The sequence below is a fragment of the Sarcophilus harrisii genome, chromosome 2 (assembly GCF_902635505.1).
Source record: "Sarcophilus harrisii chromosome 2, mSarHar1.11, whole genome shotgun sequence".
NCBI classification, from domain to species: Eukaryota; Metazoa; Chordata; class Mammalia; order Dasyuromorphia; family Dasyuridae; genus Sarcophilus; species Sarcophilus harrisii.
The window spans coordinates 617,361,201-617,377,826 of NC_045427.1; the positions used below are offsets into that span (position 1 = coordinate 617,361,201).

The following is a 16,626-nucleotide window of genomic DNA, read 5'->3' on the forward strand; positions in this document are numbered from 1 at the left end:
ACAACACATCTGGAAGCTTTTCAGCTGCATCAGATGAGGGCCAATGACTCTTATGGTGTAGTAGCAAAGCAAATGTTAATTCCATGATAAGATCATATCATTCCCTAATGTTGAACCTATTTGACAATGCAGAGGAATTTGGTGGCAAGAACTTTCCTTTCTGGCTCTTCAGGAGCTGTGGCTATTGCCAGGTTACATGTTCATAAGGTTGCCTCCCAGCATGATGGCTAAGGGAGCTGGCTGGAAGAAATGCTATTCCCAGTCTTGGGCTCAGGTTCCTAGGCTGTTCTCCTTCAGATCTCAGGGGAGATAATGATCAAGTTGGTGGTTAGACTGGCCTGGCACATGCTGCCTCTTATCTGCCCGTCAGGGAGCTACAGCTTCAGCTAGGTTGGTTGTTGGTACGCTGTCTCTTAACCTCATTGCAGAATAGAAAAAACTCAAGGGCCTTGATATGTTGTCTACAGGACCCTCGGCATTCCAGCCATGTCCTTTTGTGTTTTTTTGGAGTTAAATATCCTCAAATGCAACTTAGGACTGACCCGCCTTCTGTTATTGTACTATGGGGAGAGTGGGCTGAGCTGACTTGGTGGTTGTGGAGTCTGAGCAGGCACTTTGTGATGGGCAGCTTGATGAATGATACTAGGTGGGATGGAGAGGACATTGTAGTAACTTGTGTTCCATAGGAGCAAGAGAAGCAGCTGAAGAGCGAGGATGTAAAATAGAAGGGTGTGAGACGGTGCAGGCTCCTTCTGGGATGGAGGAAAAGGTGTGAGAAAAGTTTCATGAAGAATTGTACGTGGCAGGAAATGATGTTTGGGCATGTCTAGTGGCAAAGGTGGTGGTTTGTCATGAATCAGTAAGGTCCTTGATTCACATTATGGGAATGACCTGCACAGATAGAACTATTCGTGTTGAAGAGCTTTTAGGAAATGTTTGTGATATCTGCGGGTTAATCAGATCTCCAAAAATGCTGGGCAAGTCTGAAATTATTGTAATTGTTGCCTTTGTTTCTCAGGCAGCTGCAAAATATGTGTTGATATTAACAAAAGCCATGGGATCTACTCTGATTTCCAGACAATAAAATGAAGATCCACTGGAATTCCAGCACCACCATAAATTAGGCTTGGTTAGTCTTAAGCTCTTTTTTGTTTTGGTGGCATTATTGTTGGTAAGTTGTACCTCCTAGGCCCTTGATTGCTGGCACTGTTAGAGTAGATCTTACTCCCTTGGCCTGATTGGGATAAGCCCGTCTGACTGGTTGGGCCTTGCGTGTGGGATTGGAAAGAGAAGCATTTTGGGTGCTTGTACATTCCTGGCGTAGAACACTTAGGGTTAGGTCAGTATGGGCCTGGAGTTTGCATGCTATGAGACTGGGGGGTGGGGGGGTGTTTGCCTTATCTTTCTCTAGGCTATGTGAACATGCCCTGTGTGTTATCACCCCCTCCCTGAGTTTGTCGAAATTAGGAGTCTTTTAAACAAATACAGAAGAATGAGTTAGTGACAAGTGTGCAACTTGGATCTGTAGGATTCCACAATGGGCAGTGCCATCTTCTTCCCTGGGTCAGCGGAAGGAGCTGTGACACACCAAGTACACCTAATAGCAGGTCTTTGGATCAGCCTTGAATTCTTGTTCTTTGAGATCTTTGGGAGTAAAAAGAGCACTTAAGTTTTGGCCAGCAGAAGAAGCAGGGAGTCTCAGGGGGATGGTGCAAATTCCAGAGCTGTGGAAATCTAGACTGCCCCAGTCAGAGATCTTGAACCCACCCACTTCCCACTAAAAGAGGGAAAAAATGAATGGAACTGAGTGAAAGCTGAACCTTGCGTGACTTCCCAGGAAGAGACCAGCAGGTGCGTGACTCGTCTGGCAGGTTTAGAGGTCGCCTTGTGACTGGAAGCATTCATTCAGCTTTTTCACACACCATTCAACAGTTACTAATTAGTCCTGATAATGTGTTACATGTGTGCACGTATAGGGCCTGCTATAAAAAGATGATTTTAATCAGCTGTTAACATGCAAGGTTGGGCTACACCTGCTGCACCATTAATAGTAGCTTCAGTAGAGAGGCTAGAATATTTGGCTCTCCTGGAAATTAAAGGTGAAAATTATAATCTAGGTCTTTTCAGAGTTGTCTTTTTCTATCCCATTGTCAGTTGAAACTGAAGATTTTCCCTATCACTTTGCGCACTGTGGTTGTCCAGTAAATATTGAGGAGCTAGGAATTGTATGCTAAAGTTCACTCTGAGCAGGAATACCTCCAAAAAGAGTCCCCTTTGTGAATCAGTTCCCAGATATTTATGGACCATATACTGTGTGTTCCACTCTTTGTTAGAATACCAATAGATAAGGAGGAATGCAATGGAAAAGGGTCATACTTTCACCTCCTGTTTAGTCCTACATCTTCTGTGTTTTGTGTGCAGGTCTTTGTTTGAATGTTCCATGGAGGAACCAGTCTGATAAGTATGAGGTAAAACCTCAGAATTGTTTAAATTTGTGTCTCTCTAATTATTATTTGGAGCATTTTTATATGCCTATTGATATTTTGAATGTTTTCCTTTGAGGACAACCTATTTATTTCCTATTCGGGAATGGCTGTGTTTTTCATAAATGTATGTGTGAAGGCAGTGGAAAAGGGGTCATACTTTTACCTCCCATTTGTCCTGTATTTTATGTGTAGGTTTTTGTGTCAATCTTCCATGGAGGAGCTACTTAATAGATTGAAGACATTCTTTGTTTCATCTAATACTCAGTCTATAACATTGCTCTATTACAAAGCTTCTTACATTGTCACCACTTCCATGGGATCATGTAACTGAATCTGGTAGTCACAAAATTATGATTTATTACCAGTAAATATTTGATTTGTATACCTATTTTACATATTGATATACTTGAAGTCACATAAAAATTTCTTGGGTAAAAAGGAGTTCTGAGTGGAAAAAATTTAAGAACTGTGTTCTATTCAAATTGTCCATGTGTTCTTTCTCACTTGTACTATCATATGACTAGATCACCTCCTTTTTTTTTTTATTAAAGTTTTTTATTTACAAAACACATGCATGGGTAATTTTTCAGCATTGACTCTTGCAAAACCTTCTGTTCCAAATTATCCCCTCCATCTTCTCACCCCCTGCATTTAATCTTACCATGCTTCTCTGAATTCCACATATTTCTTAATACTTAAATTCATGCTGCCCCCTTCAGTAATTTTTTTTTAAAAAGATGTTTCATGTTACTTAACCCCAATTGCCTCAACAACAACAAATATATTTTATGACTTAAAAAATTTTTTTCACCCACCCCTTCCTTTTTTTGGGTAACATTATGACTACGTTTCCTTTTCTCCCCAAATATTCTCATCCACTGACTAAAAGTAAAACAGTCCTTGTAAATACAAATAAACCTTGCTTTAGCTATGCCTAAAACCATGCCTTAGCTATGCCTAAAAAATGTATGTCTTGTTCTGCCTCTCAAATCCATCACTTTTCTGTCAGGAGGTAGCTTCATTACTAGCCCTCTGAAGTGAGGAATTCAGTAGCTGTCCTTGAAGATTGAGGGCAGCAACTGACTGCAGTCAATAGAGTGCTGAACTTGGAGTCAAGAAGGAACTGAGTTTGAATTCTGCTTCGGGTTTTACTAGCTGAGTGACTTGGGTAAGTCACTTAACCTCTTTCTGCCTCAAATTCCTCATTTGTAAAATGGGAATAATAATGATACCCACTTCCCAGTATTGTTCTAAATTGCTTTGCTAACCTCAAAGTGCTGTATCAATTTTCATTATTGTTATTTCAAAGTTGTTTTTTCTTACATTTTTGTTTTTACCATATAAATTGTTCTCCTGGTTCTGCTCATTTCATTCTACAGGAGTTAATACAAAACTTTTTTAACTTTCTTTGAAGTCCACTCCTTTTGTCATTTCTCACATAGCCTGTTACATACCATAATTTGTTCAGCTATTTTCTAATTGATGGGTATCCCCCTTTGTTTTCAGTTCTTCAGCACTACCCAAAAAAAAAAAAAAGAATGGCTATATATATGTAGAGATATTCCCTTTTCTTTGATCTCTTTGGAGTATTGTCTAGTAATGATATCACTAGGTCAAGGTGATATGATAATTTACTAACTTTTGGGATGTCATTTTAGCTTGCCTTCCAGAATGACTGGACCAATTATAGCTCCACCAACAATGTACCAATTTGCCTTTCTTCCCACAGCTTTTTTTTAACAATTCTCATTTTCCTTTTTTATTATCTTTGCCAGTCCGATAAGTATGAAGTAAAACCTCAGAGTTATTTTAATTTGTGTTTCTCTAATTATTATTTGGAGCATTTTTATATGCCTATTGATATCGAATTTCTTCCTTTGAGGACAACCTATTTATTTCCTCTACTCATTTACCTTTTAGGGAATGGCTGTCATTTTTATAAATGTATTTATGAGAGAGAGAGAGAGAGAGAGAGAGAGAGAGAGAGAGAGAGAGAGAGAGAGAGAGTGTGTGTGTGTGTGAAAGAGAGAGAGAGAGAGAGAGAGAATGAGAATCAAATCTTTATCAGACAAACTTACTGCAAAGAATTCTGCTAGTTAATTGTTTCACTTCCAATTTTAGCTATTTTAATTTTGTTGGTGCAGAAGCTTTTCAGTCTCACATAATCACAGTTGTCCTTGGCAACGGCTTCCTTTGTGCCCTTTTGCACACACACCTTGCTCCTGGTGAGAAGATGCATTTAGTTTTCTTAGATGCCTCAGAGAACATGGTAGCCATGCTTCCATTGCTTTTTGCATCACCTACATTGTAACACTTCTGCAGTCATGGTGTTCTATGTTGCAGTCATATTATATCATAGGGATAATATTGGTGTTAAAAATTCAGCTATTTAAAATTACAGAAAGTTATGCATAGTTTTCCTAATATGATAAGACTTCCTATTCAGTTGTGGGCCCAAAAATATATCTTTATTGACGGATTCCCGATAGGTTGTCTGTTCAACTCATTTACATAATTTGCATAATATGTGTTCTCATCCACTTGTTTCTTTTGTGGATTTCTTTTGAATTTCCAATTTCATTGGAATGTCCTGCTGTTCCCACACCCAATATAGTCAGCAAAATGCCTGCTACAAATAAGAACACCTGTACCACCTCTATCTAATAGAGACTCCTTCTATATGAACTTGGGGCAGGGCATCTTTGTTATATTGTTGAAGATTCTGAGGATCATTGCTGGATGTCAAGATTGAGCCACTAAACAAGGTTTTTCTCCATAGGTTTGTTATGAAATAATGTATGATAATGTATGCTAGGGAGTGGCTTATTCTAACAGAGCCTTGCATTTTGTTTTATAGCCTCAGTTGCTTCTTTGTAATCAGCAAACAAGATATAGAGGTGGTGGACGGTTTTCCTGTTTACATCTTTCGTTGAAGATGTGATACACTGTAGAAAATTGTGTTTTCATCAAGAATGTGTCATATATTCATAGACTATCTTTAAGAGAATTTTATCCAGATGAGAGTAGACAGATGATTTGTTTGATTGTTGTTGATGTCTTCTCAATCTGTTTTTGCAGGGTAATAGTACCACCTGTGATTCCCCCCCCCCCCCAAGTTCTTTGAATCTTCTTCTCTTTGAGATTGCTTGAAAATTGATTCCTGAGAAGTCTTACATCTTACATTAATACACTTTTGGTTAGTCTACTACTTAGTAAACAATTTGTAAATATGCAAGAAAAGAAACCAGTGCTTCTGTTAGGCATGTATTTTTCTCTTAAGGAGATTAAAGACAGAAACAAAGTTCTATTAATGAACACAGTAGCAAATAATTGGAAACAAGATGAATGTTGATTGCCTGGAACATGAAGTAGATAAGTGGAATTCAGAGAAGCATGAGAAGATTTCTAGAAAAAAATGCTGAGAGATAAATTGAATCAGAAAAACAATTAAGTATTCATACACAACATCCAAAACAATTTACTTTTGTAAATCATGTTGCTTTGAGTTTAGATTTCTCTGTATCTTTTTATGTCCAGCTGCTTTTGCCAACTTTATCATAAGGGCTAATGCAACTGATAAATAAGTGATGTCTAAATATGGAGGTTCCCTTGTCACCGTTGATGAAAATAGATCTCCATAAAAATTCCTGTTGATCTGGTCTATTTCATGTTTGTTGTTCTCCTAGTTTCATTTGCAAATGAATGGCATACCAATGTGATCCTACATCCAGTGAAATCCCTCTTGCTTTTATTAGTCTATATTGATTTTTTTTGACTGTTACTCTGCTGCCACCAGGCATGCTCTAATATTTTTAAAGTGGTATTGGCCTCTAGTGGGATATAAAGGACTTCAGATGACTAAGCAGTTAAAGTTACTTACAGAACCTGACATACATCTGCTAGTTTCTTTCTTCTCTTAATTGCTCAGGATCCAGTTCTAGTAATTGGAAACTAGTGTATGACACATCTAGAATTCAGACCATATACTTTTAATGTTATCATTCTTACCTTTGGTACCTAAGAAAGTCTGGGTCTTCAATTTTTTTGATGGCTATTTTTTGATGTTTCAAAATAAAAGGAGGTAAAGGAATATTAAATTTCCTACCATCTCTCTCATTATTCTTCCCTTTTATTCTGTATTATCGCCATCTAGAAAGTGATGATTTACTTTCCCTTCAGTGTTCCCCCACATTGTTTCAGTTCCATGGCTTTATTTAAGGTATTCATTTGTTCACCTCTCATTCCCAATCTTCCTTTAGACTTCTTGCTTTCCAATTCTGCCCCTAAAATCAGGAAGACAAGTTCAAATTTTGCCTTAGCACATCCTAGTTGTGTAATTGTGGGCAAGTCATTTAACTTCTTTGGATCTCAGTTTCCTCATCTGTAAAACAAATAATAATAGTACCTGCCTCTCAGAATTATTATGAGGATCATATAAGATAATATTTAAGTGCTTACTATGTATCAAATTCTGGGAATAAATAGAAAGGCAAAATGTCATCCTTGTTCTCAAGAAACTCGTTCAAGTAAGGAATACAAAATGCAGATATCTAAGTACACACAAGATAGTAGTGTAAATGAGACATAATCTGAGATGGAAGATACTAGGAGTGGAGGTGGAACAGACTAGCAAAGACTTAGAGAAGATAAGACTTGAGAACTTTTTTTTTTTTTTTTTTTTTTTTTTACTTGAGAACTTTTTAAAAGTAATTTTTCTAAATTAATTTTTTTTCCTCTTCACATTGTCTCCCACAGCCTCCTCCTGTCTCTGAAAGAAAGAAAATCTTTATAGCAAATATGTATAGTAAAATCAAATAATTACTGTCTTGACCATGTCCAGACGTTTATATACTCATCCTTTAATGGCCAATTCTCCTTCATGAAGTCTTTCCTAATTCCCATGGCTGGAAATTTTTTTCAACCTCATCATTCATCATTTTAAAGTCTTACAGATTTATTATATTTTACTCTTATGTATTTGTGTGTATGGAGTAAGCACTGTCCCCCACCCTTCTCTCCTGGAAGGTAGTGGGTATCATGGTATTATTTTCCTTTTTATCTTCCCAGAATAGTGTACTTCTCACTGTAAGTACATAATACTTGTTGAATAAAAAGATTGAAATTAATGTTTTGCTTTCCTATTACAGGAATACCATCCGACTAGTTTTTTGCACGTTTCCATTTTTACTAGAGAAAATTATATATTTAATAGCAACATTAAATTCTAATTCTAATCTGCACTACCTTAGAAAAAGCAAATTTGAAAAAGTACTTGAAAATGTTTCTTCTAGCTTAGTTTCTTATTTAGGGAAAAAAAATCCATGGAGTAGGACATGGAAGAATGAGAGAAAGATGAACAAATGATCTAGCATTGCCATTAAGTGGCAAAGGAATGGAAGATATTTAAGTATGGCAATTGGGGTTAAGTGACTTGCCCAGGGTCACACAGCTAGGATGTGTTAAGTGTCTGAGGCCAGATTTGGACTCAGATCTTCCTGACTTCAGGTGTGGTTCTCTGTCCACTATACCACCTAGCTGCTCCCTTTTAACGGTTTAAGATAAGGTTTCTGGAAAAGGAGGCCTCAAAAACGGAGAAGGACCAGTATTTAGAAAAATAACACTGATAAAGTAGACTTACCTTAATTTCTCAGTGGAAAAGTCTCTCTACTTCTGACTGTCAGACTGTAACCCTGGAAGTTGTTAGTTGTGAGAAGTTGACAACCTCAGCAATGAATTTGAGTATGAAGTGGACCTCCACATTCATCGACATCTTGATTTCCTCATGGCTTGTTTTTAATCTTTGGTTTGTGCATTGTGGGAAAGTATTTGGCTTGGAGTCCTTGTGTCTCCACTTATCATCTATAATATGAGGTTGGTTGTACTTTTACCAACACAAAGTTACCATGAGAAAAAAATCTTGTAAACCACCAGTCACTGTGCAAATATGTATTGTTATTCCTCATCATCCTCTTTTGGTACAAGTAGACTGAACTTCTTTTCTAAATCAGGCTTGTCTAAAACTTGTGTGTTCATACTTGTTATTGAAGTGCTATAGAAATGAGCAAAATGAGCACAAATGATGAAAGTGAAAAAATATCCATGGTAAGTTGGAGTAAATGTTAAAAAGAGAGTCTTTCACACATGTTTATTTACATAACACTTTGGTATAATTTTTCAGAAGCTATCTCTCTGTGTATAATTATAACTATATCTCCACTTTCTAAGACATCTTAATCGGAGGAGGGGGTATGTATTTTGGACCTCTAAGTTATCATTTTCAATTATATTCACTTTAGCAGCCAAAGATGAAAGTCAATTCTATTTTAGTTTCTTGAGCTTTCAGAAAATATGAAAACATAACTTATTCCAAAGTTCAGAAGAGGAGAAGATTGTACCTGAATATTCAAGGCCTATTTTGGACCCTTTGCCCTTATTCATTTCTTTCTCCTTCACTTCCTTTCTGAGTCACAGACTCTGGGCTGGTTGTCCCGAGTGTCTCCTATGAGCTGCACAAGAAGCTATTATCAGTAGCCGAGAAGCATGGTCTCACACTGGAACGGAGGCTGGAGATGACTGGAGTTTGTGCCAGCCAAATGGCCCTCACCCTGCTGGGAGGACCTAACAGGTGAGTCCCTGGGTGTGAACTTGGGGACTAAGGTAAGGCTGGGCCTTGAGGTTTGGAAGCAGATCAGCATCTTTAATGTTAGTGCCTTACACAGGAGAGACACTCCTGCTTAGTAACAGCCTGTTGAATGACTAGAATAAATAGTTACCATACTTTGCAGCTGGAGAATTAGTTTGTTTCCTCCTTGTGTTCCATGATTAGAGTTACATTTCCTTTATAGTATTGCCAAGGCCCTTTCTCCTGTCTGCTCTCATCTCGCCTCTCCATAACCCAGTTGTCATTCCTTCAACCTGTGCTATCATGACTGAAATCTGCAGCTCCAAGGTCACTCTTTAAAACATAGTGAAGTTCTGTTTGTGATCTTGTCCCAAGTTAGTCACTCAGGATTCCCTAAAATCATGCCCACCAGACTTGGCTACCTCCGTCCTCCCTGTTCTAAGTGAAAGATAATATCAAGTGGCCATAAACTGCTTTCTTTTCCTTGTCCTGTCATAAGCAACACACCGTTTCTGAGAATTCATGAAGGACATCACTGACTTTGAGGGAGAAGAAGGATGCCCACTTCCTCAGAAAAAATCCATAAGCTCAGAGACTTAACATAAAAATGGTTCCACTCCCTCAGAGTCCAAGAGGCACCTGCTGAGCCACTTGGAAAGGCCTCACCCAGGGACCTTCTTTCACTGAGAAACAAAAGGCAGGCTCTAGATGGGCTTGGAAGCCTTCCTTCCTGATGACCCAGGAGGTCTCCTTTACTCGTGTCCCCTAGTGTTTCCAGATCTTCCCACCGTTATCAGGGATCTAGTGAGACTTGATTTAATCAAAAGAAGCATCAGTGTCCTGAAGAAGTAAAGAATGACGGCTGGGTGACTCGAGGTCTCTTTTGAGTGTGATTGTGTAGGACACAAGAGTTAGAAGAGCACTTAAAAGGGCCTCAGATTAAGGCTCAGAGAACTGAGGTCTCACAACCCTTTCTCATAGAATGGGTATGGCCATGCCCAGTAATTCCTCTGCCTAATTGTGCCAACCCTGATATGGTACAATCACTGTTTCAGGTCTGTCAGGCCATCTGGGGAACAGAGTTCACCCCTGAACCTTTGGTGATGTTCTGGGGTCAGTAAGCTCCTGAAAAAGGAAGTTAGGGCCATCCGAGAAACCTCTGTCCTCCTGCTAACCACGAATTCCTCCCCCAGTCCCACAAAGAGAGCATCCTGGGAGAGGTTTTGAGGTTAAGTATCTTCTTAGAACCCACGTAGAACTCTTTACCTAGAGCATCTCCTGGGGAGAGTCTAACACATTATTCCTGAGGGGCCCCCACTATTTACCCCCATGTCTGGTGCCCCCTTCTTGTTTGTCCCTCCCTAAGCTGCTTTCCCCCACTTCCTAACTTTTGTTCATCCTCACCATCTCTCCAGCTGGTGTCTGCTATGGTCTCTGTCTTTGTTGTCCTCATTCCTGCATCTCCCAAGAACCACTGCCCTCAGCCTGCTGAGGAGGTAGCTTTAGTCTAGTTTGGATTAGGAAACTCTTCTAGTGGTGGGTCTTGGGGAAAGCATTGGATGTGGAGGCTAGAAAACATGTCTGGAGTCTCAGCTTTGACATTTGGTGGTCTCAGACAGGCTCTTCCTCTCCTTGGCTTTCATTGATTGCATTGTCTCTTGAGGTTCCTTGCAGCTCTTAAGTCTGGGATCCCATGACAACATGAATGTTTTGTGATCCAAAGGCCCAAAGAGGCATTTGTTGAATAACCCCAGCCTTAGGCGCTTCTCAGTTTTCAAATAAATTATAGAAATGTCTAGGTTGCCTCCTCCTCCCTCTCAAGGTTATGCTTTTTTATTGAAGTGAGAAAATACACGTGAAACAAATGCTAAATGGAATGACATTGACTGCAAAGAGCAATTACGATGGCTGGAAAGAGCCTGAAGAAGGCAGGCTTGAACTGGGCCTTGCCGAAAGGGCAGGTCTTAGGTAGAGGCTTGGCAAGAACGGGGTCAGGATCAGTGGGTCATGGGCAGGGATAATGAGGAGGCGACCTCGCTGGAGTCCTGTTGTATGCCAAGGAGGGGGGAGGCCGAGAAATAAGTGGGGACCGGGAATGGGAAGCAAGGATTTGCTACTGTAACCAATTAGATAATCATGGAGGGTTCTTGGGTCATATGAGGTATTAGTCTGGATGGCACAGCATCGAGGTGGGGGTGAATGGGAATGTAGTCTTTTGGTCTAGGTGTGTTTGGTAGCATAAATGTGGCTAGCTGCCGCTATGTGGAGGAGCAGTCTAAGGAGAAGGGGGTGGGAGATGGTTCTTTCTCAGGATGCTTGACTCATGCCCAGTGGCTTGGTCTGAAGAAGTAGGAGCTTATATGTTACTCTCCCTCCTTTGCAGGTTGAATCCCAAGAATGTCCACCAAAGGCCCACAGTAGCCCTACTTTGTGGTCCCCATGTGAAGGGGGCTCAGGGTATAAGTTGTGGGCGACACCTTGCCAACCACGATGTCCATGTCATCCTCTTCCTGCCTAACTTTGTCAAGATGTTAGAGTCTATCACCAATGAACTGTCCCTTTTTAACAAGACACAGGGCCAGCAGGTGTCCAGTCTCAAAGGTGAGTGAGATGGTGGGGCAGCACGGAGGTGGGTGAGGTTCCCATTCCCCTCCCCACCCCTTACCACGTCACTCTGCTGTAGATTGATGGTTCGTGGTCCCAGCCCTGCTTCTTTCTCCCTGTGTGACCTAGCAAGGGACATTCCCAGCCGGGAGAATGAGCAGACTCGTGTTCTAACAAGAGAATGCTTGCCGCTATCCAGAGAGATGAGGGGTGCCTCAAAGGAGGCTGGCCTTCCTCCCAAGGCCAGCACATCCCTGACATCTGGGAAGCTGAGGGCATTTGGAAGGTATCTCCATGAGAATGGTCTCCTCCTCGGAGCTGACTTCTGCAGTCGATTTCTGCCATCTAGTGGCAGGAAGTAGGAACAGTGGTTCTAGAAAGCAAGCATCATAGGTAGGATGGCCACTTCTATATAGATGTACTCTTTTCCCCCTCGCTCCCCCCTCCCTCCCACATACATATACAGCTATAGCATGTTACTGGTGAGGGCACCTCCAGCTCCTGGAGGAAACTAAGGCTCCAAGGGGGAAGCCTCTGCCAGCAAATCAGGAGCCGACTTAGGAACTGTCATCAACAACCTCAGGTATTTCAGCAACCGTGGATATCCAGAGATGTACAAAGTTCAGCCCGCGTGGAAAGGCAGACTCGTGTTCTAACAAGAGAATGCTTGCCCCTATCCAGAGGGATGAGGGGTGCCTCAAAGGAGGCTGGCCTTCCTCCCAAGGCCAGCACATCCCTAACATCTGGGAAGCTGAGGGCATTCGGAAGGTATCTCTGTGAGCCCCATTGCCTGGAGCAGTGCAACTGAGAACAGACACCCCCTCCCAGGAGGCGATAACAGGGAGCTTGCAGTCAGGAGACTTGGGCTTGTGTTATTGTTTTGTCGATACTTCACACAGAGCTTTTACAGCAGAAGAAAGTACTTTAGTGAGGGGGGGAGTGCTTTTGGGTTGTAAGACTTAAAATCTAAAATATGGAAATATGTTTTAAAAGGTTGTACATGTATAATCTCTATCATCTTGCTTGCCGTCTCAGGGAAAGGGGAGGTAAGAGGGAGGGAGAAATTATTTGGAGCACAAAGTCTTACAGAAATGAATGCTGAAAACTATCTTTACATGTGTTTGGAAAAATAAAATACTGTTGAGGAAAAATAAAGACTTAGGGTCTAGCCCATTTAGTTAATGCTTGCCCGTATCACATTGTCATCAATCCTGTCACTCTACAAGAGTTCAGAGCTCAGATCTCCCCCCCTCTCCTACAGACCAAGACCCAGTGCTGACCGACTCAGGGGCTCACAGCTGCTCTCAGCAGACGCCTTTTTTGCGGGGGGGGGGGGAAGAGGGGAGGAGGTGCTCCCCAAAGGTTACCTTCCAGAGGCAGACCTTGGGCTTTTGCTCTTTCTGGGTGAATGCAGCTCTCCACGATGGAAGTAGGGATGGCAAGCCGGGAAGCCTCTGGCTGGGGAGGGCACACACGGAGGCTGGCACAAGAAAGCCTGAGGGCAGGGGGTGGCAAGGGCCCGCTCAGGGTGGTCTTTGCAGCCAAAATGAGACTCGTTCATTTTCACTTGCAGATCTCCCCACCAGCCCCGTGGACCTGGTGATCAATTGCCTGGATTGTCACGAGAACGCCTTCCTCCGCGACCAGCCCTGGTACAAAGCGGCAGTGGACTGGGCCAACCAGAACCGGGCGCCCGTCCTCAGCATCGACCCGCCCATGGGCGAGGCTGAGCTGGGCATCGATGCCAAGTGGTCCCTGGCCCTGGGCCTGCCCCTGCCCCTCGGTGAGCGTGCGGGACGCGTTTACCTGTGCGACATTGGCATCCCTCAGCAGGTGTTCCAGGAGGTGGGCATCAACTACCGCTCGCCCTTTGGCTGCAAATTTGTCATCCCGCTGCACTCCACGTAGAGGCCCCGAGGCTGACACGTGACTTAAGAGAACGCCTTAAGGATGTGAAGCTCCACGGACAGTGTCTGTTGTGTTTTGTTTCTTTTGTTTCCTTTGAGGTTTGTTTCTTCTGTGAGAAACAAAGTATTTAAAACTGAAAAGTAACTGCCCTTTGAAGGGGAGAACCCCTTCTGTCAGGCTGTCCCTAGGGCCGAGGGGGGCAGGGGCAGGGGCAGTTTGGGGGGCCTGGCCACCCCCTCTGGCTAGCTGGCTCGCCTCTTGGTGGAGGGTTTTTGTTTACAGACACAGGCAGCTGTCGGACTGGGTTTGAGGTTTACAGCCACAGCCCCAAGGGGAGCAGGGGGTTCCCTTTTCCTTTCTTGGCTTTCTTCTTTCTCCTCAGATTCTCCCTTTGCTCCCCTTCTCACCCCAGCCCTTTATTCTTTTTAAATAAGCGGTCCTTCCCTTAATCATGTCAGATACGCTGGGACCCAGTTGTCCTTGTTGGGGGCCGGTCTCGTTTCCTGTTGCTTGGATGCTCATGATGGTGACCAGAGTTGATTTTTCTTTCTGCCTCCCTCATCCTGAGCCACGTGGCCCATGCAGAAAGCGGGCGTGCAGGAGGAGCCCGGCCAGCTCCTGTCTGTCTGTCTGCCCGAGTAGCAGCCGGCACCCGCCTCTGGGGTTCGGGCTTGTTCTTTTGCTATAACGTTTTCATTTTCTCTTGATCTGACCTGGGCACCCAGCAGACTGTCTTTCCTCAAGGGATCAGCCCCAGCTTTCATTTTCCCCTTCCCAAGCCACCTGTTTTGGGGAAGGGGCTGTTGTGTGTCCCTGTCAGGCCCATGTTTCCTATTTGGTTTGACCCTTTGATTCTCAGCCCAAGTAGCTTTGGGACGTTCCACTGTAGAGCCGCAGTGCCCGCCCTGCCAGCAGTAGCCCCTCTCGCCCCCAAGTGCCCATGGGTTCCTTCGACAGTGCCATCATCGTTCGCCCGGGACAAAAGACTGAAGCGAGCCAGTCCTCCGCTGCCGTGTCGCTGGGGTCCCTTCTCCCCCTGCCCTGTGGCTGCAGTGCTGTGGTGGTGGGTGGATGAGGCCTTCACCCCCTTCCCCCAATCCCCCAAAGGACCTTAGTACACAGGCAGAGAAGGGGCCCAGTTCTTGCTCAGTATTGGGACTTGCCCAGTGAGAAACACGGGGCTGAGCCTCTGACGAGGTCCCCATCTTGACTTCAATATAGGAAGGTATGTTCAGAGGGGCCTGAGGACAGTCGAGGCTTTTGGTGAAAGCCCCATTCCTGATCCCAGTTTTGGGGGTTTCTCCACCCTCCATTTCCCAGTTGCCCACCCTTCAGCATGTGCCTCTCTTGAGTCCTCCCCTGGGGCAAAGCCAGCAGCTGTTTTATTTGGGAGAAGACGGGGACCCCCAACCAGTTGGGGGGAGCTTCCGGGGCCAGCCTGGAGCTGCCCCAACTTTCACCTTTGCCAAGTGGCCTGTCTGTCTGGTAGACTGCGACACTTGGTGTGAGAGGATGCCCTCGGTGTCCTTGGCCCTTTCGGGCCTGCCGGTTGTCTCAGAGGTGCCAAAGGAAGTCCACTAGAGGAAGTCTGCAGGGGCTTCTTGCCTGGCAGGGCTTACCAAGGATTCCATGGATATTCTAGCAAGGGCCTCTCCCACCTTTGGTGCGCACTTCTGAGGGAGACTTGAGGCACCAGCTCCGTCTTAATCTCCTCTAATGGCAGCCTGTGAGCTCTTCCAGCCCCTTGTGTCCCATCCCAGCAGCTGGGGGGAAAGTCCCAAAGAGCTTGATCCTTGGTGCCTTTGGAGGAGAGTGAGACGTCACAGAGCCAGACATTCGGTTGTCGTTTTGGTCTAAACTCCACTTTTCGGTCTTCAGGGTAGGCTGTGCCCCTCTGGCTCTTGGTTTTGGTTTTGGTTTTTCCAGTCCCTGGTCCATACTGTGGGCAGAGTAGAGGCCTTAGTATAGATTATGGAGAAATGCTTATCTCTTTCCTGGAAGACCCAAGAGATAGCGATACTCTGACAGGGAGAGACTCTCTCCCTGGCAAACGGCACTAATGGAGACAGGACTGTGCACCGTCAGCCTGGTCTCTCCCTTCCCTTCCTGCTCAGGGTTCCAGAGTTCCTTCCCCTGTCCTAAGCTCCTACTTTATGGCATAGCAAACCTAGCTTCCACATGGCCTGTCCCCATCCCGTGTGGAGAAGGGGGCCTGCACGGAAGCTTCAGGACTGATGCAGACCCCTTAGGACACGACAGTCCCTCCCAGGAAGTGCTTTTAACTGTTCTGTGCGTGAGAAGTGAAAGTCTGGGTTTCTTTGGCATTTTTCTAGGATGGTGTCGAAGTCTGAGGATGGGCAGCCCTTTGAAGCATCTAGAACAGATAGTGAGATAAAGGAAGGGTTGGGAAGGAACCCAGGCAAGGAAGCGTTGAGTCTGAGAAGGATGGGGGAGCATCTCCTGACTGCCTGCTCTTCCTCCTGAGGAAAAGTGGGGGGTCTGGCCCCCTCTTGGTGCTCAGTCAGAAAGCTGAGGTGGCAATCCACAGGACCAGCATGGCTTCTTGGGGGTGGGGATGGGAGTGGGGGGACAGCCTTGTTTTTTTAGCATTTTTTACTTCATCCTTGGCAGCTTGAGGAATATAATCCTTTCCTGTTCCTCCTCAGTCCTGCTTAGGTTGTCACCTGTCATAATTTGTTCAAAGGCAAGTGGCCCTTGATTTCTCCTTTTGCCCCAAGAGAATTTGACTATTAAAAACAAATAGTCGTTCTTCAGAGGCCTTTCTTCCTCTCCCCTGGCAGCTGAAGGCCCTCGCTTGTGCCACCTGGCCCTGGCTGTGTCGTTGGCCCCGCACTATGGAGCTCCTGGGAGAGGAGACCTTGTAAAACTGTCGAGACTATCACTAGTGCAGCTGTTGAGATGGGGCAGGGGATGACGGAAAACCAGCACTCAAATAAAGCGGAATTGACTGAGCCTGGGGGCTGCTGTGTGTGGTGTACTGCTGTG

At 44.0% G+C, this 16,626-nt stretch overlaps 1 protein-coding gene across 3 annotated transcripts in view; it reads left to right on the forward strand.

Moving 5' to 3' along the window:
* Positions 1 to 16,592, forward strand: part of EDC3 (enhancer of mRNA decapping 3) — a 57,118-nt gene extending 40,526 nt beyond the window's left edge. The window contains exons 5-8 of one of the 3 annotated variants that reach the window (XM_031956598.1): positions 8,958 to 9,111; positions 11,492 to 11,709; positions 13,286 to 13,557; positions 16,422 to 16,592. In XM_031956598.1, the coding sequence (XP_031812458.1) occupies positions 8,958 to 9,111; positions 11,492 to 11,709; positions 13,286 to 13,557; positions 16,422 to 16,505 (728 nt within the window). In that variant the 3' untranslated portion in view covers positions 16,506 to 16,592. Of the gene's footprint in view, positions 1 to 8,957; positions 9,112 to 11,491; positions 11,710 to 11,841; positions 12,136 to 13,285 lie in introns of those variants that run through there. The other 2 variants (XM_031956600.1, XM_031956599.1) reach the window with 2 other exon arrangements.
* The last annotated feature ends 34 nt before the right edge of the window (positions 16,593 to 16,626 follow it).